At 50.1% G+C, this 16,773-nt stretch overlaps 2 protein-coding genes across 3 annotated transcripts; both read right to left on the bottom strand.

The window, feature by feature from the left end:
• Positions 1–549: 549 nt before the first annotated feature.
• larp4aa (La ribonucleoprotein 4Aa) lies at positions 550–10,781 on the bottom strand. Of its 2 annotated transcripts, XM_011621922.2 has the most exons (17): positions 10,206–10,781; positions 8,694–8,811; positions 8,421–8,579; positions 7,788–7,872; positions 7,331–7,467; positions 7,146–7,249; positions 6,949–7,059; positions 6,816–6,869; positions 6,527–6,736; positions 6,213–6,316; positions 6,001–6,042; positions 4,661–4,897; positions 4,525–4,579; positions 4,282–4,440; positions 4,072–4,199; positions 3,774–3,996; positions 550–3,491 (listed from the first exon to the last, which is right to left on the bottom strand). In XM_011621922.2, exons 1-17 carry the CDS (start codon positions 10,320–10,322, stop codon positions 3,090–3,092), a joined length of 2,445 nt encoding a protein of 814 aa, XP_011620224.2. In that variant the 5' UTR covers positions 10,323–10,781; the 3' UTR covers positions 550–3,089. The 2 variants fall into 2 exon arrangements, with proteins under 2 accessions (XP_011620224.2, XP_011620225.2); XM_011621923.2 differs by lacking the exon at positions 6,001–6,042.
• Positions 10,782–11,431: 650 nt separating this feature from the next.
• pfkma (phosphofructokinase, muscle a) lies at positions 11,432–16,688 on the bottom strand. The gene is made up of 22 exons (XM_011621924.2): positions 16,490–16,688; positions 15,359–15,432; positions 15,205–15,282; positions 14,929–15,118; positions 14,662–14,827; positions 14,528–14,572; positions 14,322–14,430; positions 14,148–14,243; positions 13,978–14,070; positions 13,781–13,906; positions 13,645–13,709; positions 13,494–13,557; positions 13,257–13,403; positions 13,112–13,182; positions 12,942–13,029; positions 12,718–12,870; positions 12,483–12,647; positions 12,355–12,416; positions 12,161–12,272; positions 11,982–12,081; positions 11,811–11,916; positions 11,432–11,729 (listed from the first exon to the last, which is right to left on the bottom strand). The coding sequence occupies exons 1-22, from the start codon at positions 16,578–16,580 to the stop codon at positions 11,588–11,590; spliced, it is 2,343 nt and encodes a 780-aa protein (XP_011620226.2). The 5' UTR covers positions 16,581–16,688; the 3' UTR covers positions 11,432–11,587.
• Positions 16,689–16,773: the final 85 nt, after the last annotated feature.

Below are 16,773 nucleotides of genomic sequence, written 5' to 3'. Positions count from 1 at the left end.
AAATCACTTAAAAACGAGCCCATTCATTGCGTGAGATGTAAAAGCCAGGTCAACCATCACAGCAGAAGCTCTTAGCAGCACCTGAGTGCACCAGTCCTACAGTGGGATGGAACTGGCTTTAACTGGACCATCATTTTTCGAGGAACCCAGGCAATATCCAGGTGTGCAACGCTCGTCAGGCCCCAGTGGTCTGGAACTGCTGCCACAGGTGCTTCTCTCTGGGGTACCGAGTCAGAATTCTTGGTTTGTTTTTAATCATTAGCACAAGATAAAACTTGCCGTGAGGTTCTGAACCCTCCCCAACTGCTGTGTGTTCCATGCTCCGTCTCTTTCCAGCCGTTATTCCAACATGGAGTTGAAATGATTATTGCACTCGCATATTAGCATTTACAGAAGCGGGCGGCAGCCTTTAACCAGATTAGGAGCTCATTTTCACATTACCTCCAGATTCTCCTACATCTTCCCACACCTCAACACGCAGATCCCATCCCATCATCCCTCCTGGCTTGTGGACAGAAACGAGACGGCAGAAAGGAATGAGATGCTAGATAAGCCAAATCAAAATAATTTATTTTTGGTGACATTTCATACAGTTCTAGGATTGTGTCTCAAACACTTTGTTGTTCCATTAGTATATTTCCCTTTGCCACCCCAACCCAAATCAAGAAAAAAAAAAAAAGCCCAAAAAATATGTTGGGGGGGGGGGGGGTGTCGATGTGGGTAGGTATTTGCAAGCCCGCCGCCATCAGACACTTTCAAAATGATTTCACATTACTCATAAGATTTTTTTGTTGTTTTTTTTACAAGTTAGTGCATTTATAGAATTATAATAAACTGCTAGCTGCTCATACTCATTGAAAAGAAACAACAGCCCCAGTGATCGGTTACTCAGTTACTGCATCACCAAACCCAAAGTCAATGCATCAAGTAGTTTCACTCGGCTGACATTCGACGGCGTCAGAGGTCAAATGCACGATTCTCTTAGTTTGACAATGCGATTTCACACAACTTTGGGGAAACCAGCCGACCAAGATTGGGAGAAAAGCGTTGTGCATCAGAATTAAAATAAATAAATTTAAAACGCAATACATACAAGTGAGTCAAACTTCAAATTCTAAGTTCATCTCTTTTTTTTTCTCCTTCCTGTTTTCAAAAATTAAAAAAAAAACAAAAAGAACATAATGAAACAAACCAGAAAAGTCACCCTAAAAAGCAAAGATGTGGCGGCTACCTGCAGTCAAAGCCTCCTTCTGCATGTTCAGAACTAAAACGTTACATTCTCCAACACATTACTAGTGAAGGTTTATGATGATCGAGCCTCTACGGCTTCTTCAAAATGCAGTTTCTCTGGGCCAAACCTTCCCCCACGACTACATTAGTCTGCAGACCTCATCAAAACACAAAAACAAAAATCCAAACTTTATCCTAACGCTCTGATTCTAGGCAGCTGGCACATAGCACGTGAAAACGTGGCGATTCTCTTTACACCCGCCGCCTCCTTCGCTAACCGCACTGGAGTCTAACTTTTGACGTGATGCCACTTTTTAAGAACAATTTACAGACGTGAGCTTGAACCTGGATATCCCCGCGGTGCTGACGGGAGGCCAAACGGCAGCTTATCCAGCCCGTTGCCTCGGAGATGCAGGTTCTACGCGTGAACATGTAAACAGTTTATCCATCCGGCTGCGCTGGAGCCACCTCGACGCATTAGCGTCTGGACCGGGCTTGGTTCGGCTCGTCGGAGGCTGGCGAGCATCTCCGGAACAAACACCATTTGATACCATTCCAGCCAATCGAGAAAACAGTTTTAAAACTCCCCAGTGGAGTATATTAATAAGGCTGTCAAATGATTGCTTAATCACGATTAATCATCATTAGATTTCATATAATTTAGCATTTCAAAGGCTCAATTATTTTACAACCGCAGCTCCCGTCGAAACAAATTAGTGCAAACGTCAAAACTGAATGACTTTGGGGAAAGTGTCCGTCGTTACCAGAAGGTGGTTAAATAAAGCTTCACGTGTGCCGAGAGCTCTGAATCACAAGACGGCTCAGTGTCTGATCACTTGAAATGTCAGCTTCTCATCTTTGAAGAGGATTCAAAACAATCTAAAAATATAGAGAGAAACGAAATAAACAGCTAATCTTACCAGTGTCTCGACTGGGAGTCAAATGTATATACTAGACTCTTAATTCTGATCCGCAGCCAAATCTCATGTGTGACTAAATCCTTGGATTTACCCCCCCCCCCCGGGTTCTGAAGCTATTCACTGACATCAGTACTGTGTGCTGCCCCCACGGCATCCAATTAGCAGCACGTCACATCCTTCGTACTTGGGCAATGTTTGCATTGCGTTTTGCACGAGCTGCACATGAGTTTCGATTAGTCGAATGGGAGGGGGTCACCTTTCACCTTAAAAAGAAAAAAAAAAAAAAGAAGCGCTTCGTCCTCAATCGCAATTAACACATGGACTCTGACAGGCTTAATTAATATACATTAAAAAGATCACACCGTCCAGTTCAGAACAATAACTGATGTAAAAATGAAGCCCCCCCCCCCCCCAATCAACACACCGAAGCACTTGAATGGGTTCGCTGAACAATCAGTGCAGACGCAGACGTCAGGCAACCCTTCAGTCACACCCAAGAACGCCCGAAGAGATCTGACGTCTCGTTGCATCAGTGATATCTTTGTATATGTACACGACATATATGCAGCTTCTTCTCTTCGCGCACACTGTCCTGGCTCGTTAAAATCAATGGGGTCGGGGGCCGTTCGCAGCCCGCCACTCCGCCGCTTACTAGCAGAGCGTCCACGAGACGTCCTCCAAAGAAATCGCACTTCTTTTAAGCTTAATGCTGGAGGCAAGAGCGTAATTTTTTTTTTTTCCTGTTTCTGTTTCAAAGGTCACTCGAGTTCTTCCGGTGTGGTTCTTCCCATCGAGTCCTGGATGTCCTGGTCTGTTACGAGCTTTTCTTTGGACAAGTTCCGGGGTGGCTACCATAACGTTGTTGCTTTTCTGTAAATCATTTTTTATATAATTTTATATATCCATGTATATATTCGTACATCTTTCTGTTGTGAGTTTTTACTTTGGCGATACTGGTGGGATATTCTGCTCTTTGCCAGTGAGCCTGTGGCCGCCCTGAGGGGAGCTGCGCCGGGCCTGCGGCTGGCGCCGCTGATCCCGGAACTTGAGCCCCCCGCTGCTTCTGGGGCCGTTGTTGCGGTAATAACCTTGAGAGTCACGCTCGCGGGATGGCCGGCTCTCCTTCAATTCCCAGCCCCCGTCTTTGTCATGGCCCTTCTCCTGCTTGTCCGCGGAGCTGCTGCTGGAGCTCGGCTCCTCGCCTTTATTCACACGCAACTCGCGCAGGGGCTGGCCTGAGGTGGGGCCCGAGGACGCCGAGGGTGCCGGAGCGGGGGCCGCAGGAGGAGGGTCCTTGGGTGGCCGTTGGCACACCTCAGCATAGCTGAGCTTGCGAGGTTCCTGGAAAAAAGGTGAAAGAAAACAATTCAAAAGTATGTTAAAAACAGGGATTTCCGAGACTTCCCTGTTGACAAGCCCTCAGATCTCATAATCTTCACGCTCACTGGGGAGGCGTAAACTCCTGACTTTTGGTGGGACAGAGAAACAGAGACAGAAATAGTAGAAAGAGACAAAGAGAGAAGGTCGAACCCAAAGCCAGTCAGTCCACAACCCGGGTCCCTCTATGCGCAATAGTTCACATCACTGGGCAGGAAGGATGTGAGCCAGGAACAGCAGCCTCACCTGTACAGGGTTTGGAAGAGTGGCTGGGGCCGGGGCCGGGGCTGGGGCCGGCGTACTGGCTGCTGCTGGCGTGGAAGTAGGAGCAGGCTGGGGCCTGGAGCTGGAGCTGGAGCTGGGCTGTGTGGAGGTGGGGGGGGTTCCAGCAACTTGACCGACTGTGCGTGGAGTCGCTTTGGGGGCTGGAGCCTCTGGCCGGACAAACCTTTTCTCCTGATTGGGGATGCTGTGAAAACAACAGACAGTTTCAGACATTTAAATTCAAACTTGCCTGTAAACAGTCAGTAACCCGAAGTCGTACCCGGTGACTGACGGGCCGAGTGGTTGTGACGCAGGCTTAGCAGCTGCCAGGGCGGGACTCGACACGGCGGCAGGATCCTCTGGACCCGAACCTGGACTCACAGTGGCTACTTTACTGGCTTGTTCAGTCTGGAGACAGACAGGGACGCAGAGACGTTACACATAAAGGACAACACAAACACACAGATGATTCCAGCCGCGATCCTCTTGCCTTGTCCTTGTATAACCCGCGTACCACGTCCGACATTCTGGTTTCTAGCACTGGCTCCCCCTGAGTGCTGACCACGCAGCCAGGAAGAGGTGGGAAATTAGTGGCAGCCAAATCAAATTTGGGCGGGGAGACCTTTATCTCCGTCAGTGGTACTGGCCTCTGGAAGCCAAAGTCATAAACACGAAGCAAGATGAGACATTTTCTGCTTAAAATGAAAACCACCATCAGAAACGCGGCGCTCACCGCGGCGCGGTCGTCTTCCCGCCTCCTCCGGGTTCCTCTGTTAGCTGCATTCCGCCTGCAACGCAAACAAAGTTCAAAGTTCGCTCATGGAGCCGGAGCGCCCGCGAGCACCGGCCCGCCACACATCCGCCTTTACCTTCCACGTCCGCTCAAGCCGCCGTCGTCGAGCGGATCCAGTAATGAAGATGAGAGGTGCGAAAATGCTGAGCTGAGATCAGGAGCTGTCTGGACCAGCGCGGTGGGGGAGGCGCTGGCTGGGGCCACGGGGGTGGCGGGCTGGGGGCTGCGTAACCCGGTCAGACTCTCCAGGGGGACAGTTGTTACAGACGCGGCGGTGACCTCAGCTGACCTCACCTGGGGCTTTATGTGGTTTCTGTTCGAGGAGGAAGAAGAGAGACAAATATGGCAAAATAAATATGACAAATGTGATAAATATGACATTAAACACACACACACACACACACACACACACACACACACAGGTAACCAGTGTTTCCTGTGGTGAAGCTTCCACTTTGAGATTAAAAGAGCAGCTTTAAAGTTATTTGATGAAGAACACGACACCTATCATTCACATACAAACAGGTTGGTGGAATGTTGATCTAAAGAAGGAGCCACTGGTAACACTGGTTTGGGACAGGAAGAGCAGCATGCGGCGTCAGGATTATTATCCGACATGCAGGACTAGATGCACGATCGATTACAGCGTTGAGATCAACACACTATATCTGCATTATTAACGGGGTGGATCATTCCGCTCAAGACATCATCTCAGCGACCAGCCACACACTCACGGAGGAGAGCTGACAACACCCCCAGGAGCCCCCCCGATCACCTCATACACCCCTGACCCTCAGATCTCATAATCTGTACGCTCACTGGGACGACAACAGAGCCCCCGACTTTGGAAGGAAGAGAGACGGAGAGAAGGTGAAGGAGGAGAGAAAGACGGAAGCAAAGCCGGTTCCTCTGCTCTCACTGTTCCCTCTATGCGCATCTTGATCTCATCACTGGGTCGGACTTGATAAGAGGGTGGAAATACACTCCAGAGGTTGTCATCTCTTTGCTCAAAGTTTAAAGCGTGACAGCCAACTGTGAGCAGCTATTCTGCGCACACACACACACACACACACACACACACAGGATGGAAACGCCAGCAGTCGTAACTCAAAGACGAGGATTAAAAGAGGAGCGTCGGCACAGAGGAGAACTGAAATGTCAAAGCTTTTGGAGGAGCCGAGGTGGCCGAAACCAACAGTTGCTCTGTGTGACCAGAGCAGCTGCTGTCAAATGACACAACAAATCCAGGATGACCATTACCTGGCGTTCAAAATTCAGCTGAAAAGTAGATTATCGCACAAATGTGGCCAAAGATTTGAAAAGAATGGGCTTCATTATGGATTTAGTCATTTGGCAGATGCGGTGTGACAGGAAATGAGGGAAATGATGGAGCTTATTACAGTGTAATAGTGGTACCTGAAGGCATTTATAACATTCTTTCTGGAATAGAGGGGGACACTATGGGGGACAGTAAGAAAACAGGGAGTGAGGAACAGGCCCCCCTCGGTGGGGCTGGATTAAATTTACACTGTCTAGACAAAGCAAATATGCCCAGATATGATCGGGGTTGAACTTACTTACATTTATGTCCATTAATAAACCAGGAATAGGCAAAAATGGGTCCTTACCGGCTTCGGTTAAAGGGGCGAGTGAGGTTCAGAGCACTGGTGCCAGACTTGTAGTGGCCACCAGACCCAAAGCCGTTCACAAAGCTGCTGTTGGGGAACGGCGCCTGCACAGAAACCGAAGACAACAGTGTTTCAGGAACTTCCACCCAGACTGGTACAGACTTAACATCCAGGCTATTTTTGAAGGGTATTTCCATCTGGAATCTTGTTTAACTTCAGCTTTTTCACATGTGACCAGTCCTGCCAGTGTGAGACGGTGGACATCTTTTGAGACACTCAATCGTGTAGTTTCCCGCCAGTGTGGCTGCTCTCACCAGAGGAGTTTCGAAGTATGGGGTGGGGGAAGGCGTCCAGGTGGGGGGCACGATGCCGTAGACTTGGTACTGCTGCTGGGGGTAGATGTGCTGCATGTAGAGCGGAGGGCTGTACTGGGACTGACTCTGGGACTGCTGCGTGTACAGGCTGCTGTCCATGCTACGGTAACCGTTCTTAGCAAAAAAGGTGTTGATGGCCTTTATCCTGGCCTGGGGGGGGGGGGGGGACAAATGAAGTGAGTGGAATAGAGGGTGTCACAAGAACAGCAGAGAAGGGAAGCAAACGTACCAGGATAGGTTTTCCCTGAAATGTTTTTACTTCCTCTCTCAAGTACTTGTAGGCCTGTGAGGAAAATGAGAGCATCAGATAGCAGTTCTCCTGTGTGTGTGTGTGTGTGTGTGTGGGTGTGTGTGTGTCCTACCTGCTGAGCATCGGTGTCTGATTGGAATGTGATGTACCAGTTGTTGTTGTGAGCAAACTCCACACTTATCACCTTCGGGCAGTTGTCGTTCTTGAACAGCGACTCCACTTCCTGTGAGACGAACGCACAAGTCTTGTGTTCGCACCACACACAGTGTACAGGTGTGTGTGTGTGTGTGTGTGAGGAGTGGGCTTTACCTCCACAGGTGTGGTCTCGGGGACCTCCCTCAGGATGATAATGCACCGTTTGTGATTGGGACGAACTTTCTCACCCTTTTCGTCCACTTGGACCATTGGCGAGGCTGAGGGACGTCCACAGGTGATTAAACCCAGACACACACACGGACGAAGGTCATTTAAAGGTCAACATCCAAGTTCCTTACATCTCAACACGTCCAGGATGAGGTCCATGTCAGTGGTGAGCGCCTTGATGCCCTCCATGCTGGCTATCGTCCAGATGGGGACAAACTGGTCGCTGTCCATCTGGGACATCAGGTAGAGATCCTTGGACAGGTTCTCGCTGGACAGAGACGAATGTAAATGAGCTCGACAGTCTGGGCACAGATGCGGCCTGCAGGGGGGCCGTGGGGCCCTCTGATCTCATAATCTGAACGCTCACTGGGACGAGAGCAAAGCTTCCGGCTTTGGAAGCAAAGAAAAGCAGGAGAAAGAGAGAAAGTAGAGGAAGTTGGACAGAACCAAAGCCGGTCGCTCCGCCGCCCGGTTCCCTCTGTGCGCATCTCGGTCTCATCATCGGGTCCGACTGCCTTTACAGACTCATGGTGCCTGACAGTGTGTCCACCGCCCATCCCGGGGAGGGTTCGGGACGCCAACACTCACCGAGAGAAATAAAACTCCAGCTCTTTCTTCAGCGACTCCCGGAGGTTTTCCGATGAGACCTGCGGCTCTTCGGCTTTGGAATCAGCTGAGAGGCGAAAGGGAAACGGGAGAGTTAGACAAAGCGGGAAAAATGCCGGGTTTGTTCCGCCGGGGAGGAAAATGTAGGATTTAATAGCTGGTCTCCCCTTGAACGGTTCGGAAATGCTGCGCTCATAGCAATAAAGAGCAAGTCTCGCTCTTCCTCACGTCTTTAAATGTTGCGCAATATTTGTCTCTTTACGTGCACACGCGGCTCAACCGCCGTCGAGTTACAACACGACGGAACGAAGCGCAACAGCTGAATTTCCCCATCTGGAGGATTCTTGTGAATAAAGGAAAAGTTCTGATTCCTCCCGATGATGCTGACCACAGCGTTTCTGTTTGCACGTCAAACACGTGAGGACCTGAAACATTAAACATTCCGGGACATTCCGACAACGGCAGTCAGGATGTCTGCGGAGCCGAAGCCGTTACCTCCGCCTGATGACATCACGCCGGGACAGAAACGAAAGAGGACAAAAGGTCTCTTTCGTCCTCAGAAGCGTCGCGGGCGACAGGAAATGAAGTTGGTAAAGTCGGCTCGTGGAGGCTCACCTGAGGGCTCCGCGGTCACCTCGGCAGAGGTGAATCCCAAATCTGGAGGGTCCATTCCGTTCACCGCCACCTCCGCCGTTGCCGTAGAGCCGCCGTCATCCAGCGCCGGGAAACCCGCAGAGAACTGCTTGCACCCAGCAGACGAAGGCTCGGAATAGCCTGGGGAGAAGTTACACGTTCACGCTCAGAAGTCCAAAAGACACAAGAGCAGACCGGTTCTGTCTGCCCAAGGTCGTGTCAGGTGACCTCCTACTGGAGCGATGCCGGTCTCACCATCACTGATGTCTGAGGGGAGCCAGTGAGAGCTGTTGGTGACCACCTCCCGAGAGGCCGCGGGCATCTCCTGCCACACCTTGGCATTTGGGTTCAAACCGGCACCCTTGGAGGTGACCTTGGCGGCAGGAACATAAAGCAGAGGAGCGTCAAGTTCCAATTACCCAGAAACTACTTTTACAATTTGAATGTTTGTCATTGTCGAGCCCACAGGTGTCCTCCCTTCACCTGCTGTGACACAGGGACGGCAGATGACCTGTATACTCTGGGGCCTCCACCCTATATAATTAGAAACACACCACAATGCCGTGTTCCACAGGGCCTCATGATCCCTGTTGACAAAACAGGCTCATTAGCCTTTTAAGCTGGGGGGGGGGGGTCATAAACTGTAACCAGTATAGCTGCAGACGCAAACATAAAGGAAAAACCAAGCAAATTCTGCCTTTCGCTAAATGTTTATTACTTAATAAGCACATTTAATCGAATAATCTTTCCAATGAATGCAGAAATCTATGCAAGGTTAATATTGGGGTACCAAAGAGCAGCATGGACTTCTGCTCAAATGGGATTAAACAAGAGCTCCGGATTAAGATTTGTTGGAAATGTCACACTGTCAGATTTCCTCTGACAGCCTCACTTTCCGCCTGCAACAGTCGCAACAGCCTGACAAGTGCAGCTGTTTGTCACAACCCACCTCGGGCTCTTCTCCCATTAAAGTGTCGGGTTGTTGGGCTTCTGCGTCGCTTAAGAAAACAAAACAAAAGCAGAACAATTGCGCGCTGTGCAACTTGACACATGGTTACAGTGTAAATGCTTCCGTGATTGCGTTACAGGCCGTGGCGAGCTTAGTAATGTCAGCTGACTGCGCAGCACAGGCCAAGTATTTGTAACGCATGTCACTGCGTTAGCATCGTTAGCTAGCCGTGCGATTAGCTAACAGATAATGTTACTCAAGGAACGTTTATCCTTCCGCCAATTATAGAAGCATCGGTCATCTACGGATGACAAATCAACCAATTGTTATTTATCGTGATTAAATAGGATTACAACCCCTTTTTAGATGTATCGTTACTTACCAAACAAGCTAATGATTACTCAGCAAACTCCTAAATAAGCTTGATTGCAACAGTGGCTATGTTAGCGTTAGCTAGCAATTTGAAGGCGCTGCGGTGCAGTGCCGGCTAACGACAAGTGTGTAAAACTACCTGTCTATACGGGATGGTTGCACGTAAATCGTGGAAATGCTGCCATATGCGTCGTGTTTAAAGTGTTTCTCCTTATAATGCATTTAACTAATATTTGCTGAAGGCGCAAATAATCATAACTTTTGGCTACCGGTGTAAAAAAAATAAATAAATAAAAAAGTGTCATCCTAAACGTGTTTAGTTTGATTTTATTTGAGTGTTTGTCAAATGAATTTCGATCACCACGAAGAGGGGGGCGTAGTATGCTATCCAACGAGCAGCAGTGGCTTAGCGCCAGAGCTAGCTCGCTAAAGAAGGCCTCACTCACCATGCCGCCTGACCCTCCCTCGCTCCCCAACAGAGCCTCGTCCTTCCCACCGGTCTCCGGTCCGGGATCAGCCTCCTCCTGCAGCAGCGGCGGCTCTCCGCTCTGGTCTGAACTCATCAGCCGCTCCTGACTCACGTCCACCCCGTCGCGTTCTCCCGGCCCCCACCTGCCACCACCTCCTCTTTCCGAAATTGCGACTGGGTTCAGCAGTCTGTCTGTTATTCTCCCGTTGGACTGGATTGGTCAGCAACAGACTGAAACTAGCTTGCCGGCTAGCGAGTGTGCTAATAGCCGTGGCTAACGACCTAGCGTGCTATGAATCAACTAAGCAGGCTAACAGCAGCTAGCTCAATCAATCAAACTTGCACGCCGAGCAACTAACGGCGTAAGCGATGCCAAACCATGACTCTTCGGTGGCAACACTCTCCGCAGGTGTTTCAGCAAATAATATACTACACGCTGGGTTCGTGAGGCGCATTCCTAAACGGGCGACCGGAGCGGACACTGGGGACACGCACCCTTCCTCAGCACAGGCACACAGTCCACCGACGTCCCGGCAGACACCGCGAGTTCTTCGTGACCTCTACACAAGCTATTTCCGTTTCCGGTTTTCGATTGATTTTATTTTATCTTTTTTTATTTTTTTATTTTTTTTAAAAATCAAGAAGAATCCCGTGTTACTGACAGGTCGGGTTATTATTTCCATATAAATTCTTATTTTTTAACACAAGACAACGTCAACTCGTTGTCAAGGTTCTTGCCTCACGTACCGCTGTTAAATCGCGCGTGTTGCTGCAGAGACAGTTTCTCAAAGTCAAACAGCTCAAAGGGAAGTTACGACCCAGCTGGAGCCTCAGTAAGATTACTGAGTATTATAACCAATACACCTGCAAAATGACCATCCAAATGATCGCTGTCATTAACACACTTGTGGCATGTTTTCTAAATGTCATTTGTTTTTAAGTAGATTTAATGTTCAAAAGAAGAAAACCAAAAAATCTCCACAAAAGGTCCTTTTATGAAAATTCATTGCAATCCTGATCAGTAGACCGATGCCCGCTTTAAAGTATTTATAAAGTGTTTCACTGCATTAGGGTGCATTTCCTTCAGTTATTTGGGTTGTACGATCTATTCTGGGTCTGTTGGGTGGATCTCTGCAAGAGATTCTCTAGTGTCATTCCTCTGTGACTGCAGGCCAAACTAGGTAGATGTAAAGACCGAGAAGGTACAGTTCTGTCTCATGTTTATTGTCAGAGCAAACACAAGTCCGGCTGTGAAGAAAGCAGGTACATTTTACAAGACATCACCTCAGAACACTCAAGTGGAGAAGGGCTGGGCCCAACAGAGAGAACCCAGCAAGCAGAGAAATTAGTTCTGGAGCTCTACTGGCCAAGATGGCCCCTCTTCTTGATCACGTGCTCTATGTCTGCATGTTCTGTGGTGTCGAGCTTGATGTCGTACTTGGCCAGGATCTTCATGATGGGCCTGATCTTCAGCCACCACTGTGTCCTGGGGATGCGGTGCCTGTAAGGACAGACCGGAGCTGATCACACGCACTCACATCAGACGATACCGAGCACAGATACGGGAGGAGAGGCGACTCACTCAAAGTCTGTGTCTTCCTTCAGCTCGGCAAGAGGCTGGAACATGAGCGCTCTCTTCCTCATGCCCAGCACGCAGGCGGAGTCTGGGGTGTTGGCAAAGATACGACCTAACGGGCAGAAAGGTGTTAATGAAACGGCTGAAAAGGGCCTTCGTCTTAATTTGGATACGTACCGTGTCTGTAGCACTCCTTGAGTTTATCTGTGAGCCACAATACCGACTTGGCACCCATTTTTGTGCCAAAGTTCCTGTCAAAAGGGGTTGGAGTACCACCCTGTGGACAGGGAAGATTAAACAAGAGCCTTAATGTTGAGCCAGTGGCAGTTTTCATGGGGAACGTCAACGGGACGGACCTGCTGCATGTGGCCCAGAACGTTCTTACGGCAGTCGAAAACACCCTTGCCTTCCTCCGAATACAAGTTGAAAATGAAGTCAGTGGTGTAGTTGGCGTTAGAGTTTTCATTCCTGTTTCGAGAGACACGGACACGTGCACCGAAGGGTTTGATTAAATGCGTGTCAGAAATGGCGTCCGACGGTCAAAACCCACCTGAGGATCAAACCCCTCTTCACTGTCGTCTTCATCTTCTCGACCAGATGCTCCACGTTGCTCTACAAAACACCGGCAACAGTCAGAACACAACACCGTGAGGTCAGGGGTCAGATTTCCATCCTCACCTCCAGGTCTCTAATGCTGAACTTCTCCTCGAAGATGTAGGCGGCGTCGGCGCCGGCAGCCAGGCCGGCCATGGTGGCCAAGTAGCCGCAGTAGCCTCCCATCGTCTCCACGATGAACACGCGGCGCTTGGTCCCCGCCGCTGACTGCTTGATCCTGTCGCAGGTCTGCGGAGGACAGAGAAGCGTTCAGCCGTTCCGTGGCGCGTGAACCCGCTGCTGCCAGTCAAGCGCTCACGGAGGTGATGGTGTTGAGGGCCGTGTCGGCGCCGATGCTGAAGTCAGAGCCGGGGACGTTGTTGGAGACGGTAGCGGGGATGACCACCATTGGAATGCACATCTCTTCGTACTTCTCTCTGGCCTGAACCAGCTCCAGACCCCCCACGTAGGCCTGCAGTCAGTGGGAGAAGGGGACGGTGAACGCTGTGTGGTGGGCAGGTCGGAGAAGCTGCCGCGGCTCACCTCGAAGCCCCCGATGATCACCAGCGCGTGGACGTTGAACCGAGAGATGTTCTGGCTGATTTTCTCCAACATTTTTCCTGGCAAAGATCTTCACATAGAAAGAGGCAGAGAAAAACAGTCAAATGTGATGAAACTCTGCAAGAAATGAAAGAATAAAAACAACGATTTACCTTTTGGTGCCCAACATGGAGCCTCCTTTTCCGGTCCAGCCACTGACTGAAGTCCAGGTGATGGGCTCGATCTGAGAGCACATTAACATCAAGGGAGCACAGAGTGGAATAACCCATAAAAAAATGGATCCGGGAGGTGAATCACCTGTCCTTCAGCCAGGCCATCAAAGCCGTCATAAACGGCCAGCATGTTGTGACCCTGGATGATGCCCATCCTGACGGCCGAGCGGACCGCGGCGTTCATCCCGGCGCAGGGGGCACCGATGTTCACAATGGCCACGTTGATGTTGCTCTGGTTCAAAAAGGAGGCTCGTTTGTTAAAAAACCAAAGGATAAATGCTCATTTGGGACTTAACAACTAAAGTGACCATTAAGTTCTTACTTTAACATCTGGAGGGTTGATGTGGGCCAACAGCTTGTAAGTGTTCCAGTTGTTCTCAAAACTCCTGGGGTGAAAACACTCGGATGTTCTCGTGCTCAACATAATAATACACTTTGTTGTATTCGATTGTCTGGTCTCAGAATAGACTCACTTTCCCCTGAGCTTGACGGCATCCTCGAATCTGCCTTCAGCCATGGCAGCGGTCACGTCTTTGGTCTGTGATAGAGGTTCTCTGAGCAGACAGCACCTCCAAAGACACGCAGATACTCAACGTTAAGCTAACGTACCACTTGGACGCACTCCATGAGCGGCAGCCTGACAGCCTGATTTCCAGAGAGGCTGACCACGCAGGCGGGGGTGTCAGGGGTGGCCTCTAGCAGGGCCATCACGGCCTCCACGCCCATCCTGCTGCCCTGCAAAGACACACAGCAACAGCTCCTGGATTTGCCCGAAACAGCTGCAGTCATGTTGCCGAGCGTCTCACCAGGATTCTGTCGAATGCCGACGGCGTCCCTCCCCTCTGCACGTGTCCCAAAACGGTGGTGCGGGTGTCAAAGCCGAGCCTGTCGGTCACCAGCTGGAGGAAACCAACATCCAGCTGTTACTGTTGCATCCTTTCCCGGCACCGGTGAGGAAACATTCCACCTTACTGACCTTCTTGATCTGTTCGGACGTGATTGGTTTGCTGTCTCTGGACATGGCTCCCTCGGCCACGATGATCACGTTGAGACGGGAGCCTCGGGCTCGTTGCTGCCAAGACAATCAGAGCGTACGTCTAAACGGCCGGCGTGGCGGATGCAAGAGCAGCTCACGTTCAAGCACTCTTACGTCTGTCAGCCTCCTGCACAAGTGGTCCTCCCATCCGTGATCTGGGGGCATCTCTGGGATGAAGACCCAGTCAGCTCCGCAGGCCTGGGCTGTCACCAGGGCCAGGTACCTGCAGCCATTTAACATAGGACGTATGTCCGCTGAACTAGTAAATGTGATCTATAGTCACATCGGAAGACTCCTAAATATAGAATAAATCCACGGACCCACAGTGCCTGCCCATCACCTCCAGGATAAATGTCCTCTGGTGGCTGCGGGTGGAAGAACATGGTTACATTACAGCCAGTGCGTTTCTCCTTTACCCCGTAAAGGTGGGTGGTGGGTGGTGGGTGTGGGAGACCTCTGTGCAGTAGTAGTGATGGCGTCCACCACCTCGATGATGCGGTGCAGGGCGGAGTCCGTGCCGATGGTCATGTCCGTGCCGCAGAAGTCGTTGTCGATGGAACCCACCATGCCCACGATGTTCAGGTGGGAAGATTTCTTTGCTTCTTGTTCAGTTATCCTGCCTGTAGAAGAGGGATCGGGGATATCAGGGGATCCCAGCACTCCATCAGCTAGTCTGAATTCCACTTTTTCTACTGTTGATCTCCTGTGGTCACGCGATTACCTGCTCGCACGAGGTCAACCAGCAGCCCACTCCACTCAGTCCTGAACTCATTGGCCCCGGTCAGACTGCCGTCACCCCCGATCACACACAGGTTGGTGATGCCCAGCTTTACTAGGTTGCATGCGGCTGTCATGCGGCCCTCCCTGGAGCGGAAGTCCTTGCAGCGAGCGCTGCCGATGACCGTCCCTCCCTGACACAGAGCAACAGGAAGCAGGCGCGATCGACTCGGGGATTCTCCTGAATTCCTCATATTTTCGTCGTGCTTCTGTCACTCACCAGCTGAAGCATCATGGACACACTCTCCCATGTGGCGAGGCGGATGTGTTCCCCTCCATCCACCAGGCCCTGGTAGCCCTGCAGCACACGTGAACCTACAGCGTCAGCTTAAAGGTCCTGTTGGTAACATAATACCAGGACATGCTGCCTGTACCTCATGAACGAAGTAGACCTTCGCTCCGGTGTAAAGACCCACTCTGACTGTGGCTCGAACAGCAGCGTTCATGCCTGGAACACACAACTGGATTACTCTGGTACTTTTCATCTTTACCAGAAAAACGACTTGAAAAAGAGTATTTGAAAGCTGCCCGTTCTATCCCTTTTATTTTGTTTATCTCCCTTTATTGGTTTATTCCTTTATTTTGCTTGATTCAAGATTTCATTATTTCAGCACCGGGTCCGTCTCAAAATCACATTTCCTTTAAAATATTTCAAATTATGAGCATTAATGTTGAATCCTTCACGTTAATCATGGACACAAAATTAAGCATAAGTGTGATAAAAGAGAGCAAATGTAACACACGTGCAACTACGCATCATCTAATCAGATGAGATGTTGACTTTTCCTAAATCCTTGTGCTTTTTAACATTGTAATAATAAATCAATTGGGCCACCTAAACACCCTTCAGTGATGTGCTTGAACAAAAATAGCCACCGGGGAAGGACGGGGGTTTATGTGTTGTGCGGCGTCTTGTCCCTGGATGTGCCACACAGGACTAAAGGCCAGAATGTGGGGGCCTGTGTTGTGTCAGTCCAGCATGTTCAGCTTCTGTTACACAAGACAGCAGCTGTGGATGGGTGGGAATTTCTCTCCTCCATACCAGAAAAAGGTCAGTTGCACTAAAATTAGTCCCCAAAGATGCAAAATAAGGAAAGGCGTAGAGGATAACGTCTATGCACCAAAGGTTAGAGGTCAGAGGAACAACTAAAGAACAGCATGATGTCATGAGTCCCTACAGGGGTTCTATGTAACACAGTGATGCAATAGTAAAGTTTAGATGTTTATCAGGAGCTGCTGGTGACATGATCGTCTTATTTAAAGCCAAACATCCATCAACAGCTCACAAATGACCTTCAGCTGTGCATCTCTGGCATGGAAGCCTTTATGCCTCCAGCTCACTGTGGGTTCAGTCAGAGTTTTAAAATGACCCTTTTCGTGCCCACGTTAAGATGGAGGCCGTACAGCTGGTTGGGATTCAGTGACATCAGCAGAGCAGACGCTATCTGAGCTCAGATCAGCGGTTCAGTCTGCTGTCAAACACCACAACCCACTCCTCAGCTCACCTTGGGCGTCCCCTCCCGACGTTAGCACGGCGATGGAGCGTCCCAACCCCATTTTTGTGGGGTCCATGGATGTCGGCTGGTTTGTGGACATGGTTGCAGGACGCAAATGAGGTGGACGCGATGAAGGAAGGAGAAGGTTCAGAACGCAGCTGCTCTTCCTTTACTTTCTGCTCCTCACGGGAGGGAACGAGTGAAAGCGGCAGGCTTTATAGACCCGTTACTGATCCTGGTCCCCTCCCTCTCCCCCTCCACTCATACAACTATATATATACCCCAGGCCAACT

Source organism: Takifugu rubripes, chromosome 3 (assembly GCF_901000725.2).
Source record: "Takifugu rubripes chromosome 3, fTakRub1.2, whole genome shotgun sequence".
NCBI lineage: Eukaryota > Metazoa > Chordata > Actinopteri > Tetraodontiformes > Tetraodontidae > Takifugu > Takifugu rubripes.
Note: the sequence above shows the minus strand (reverse complement) of the source record. Positions and strands in the feature narration are given on the sequence as shown.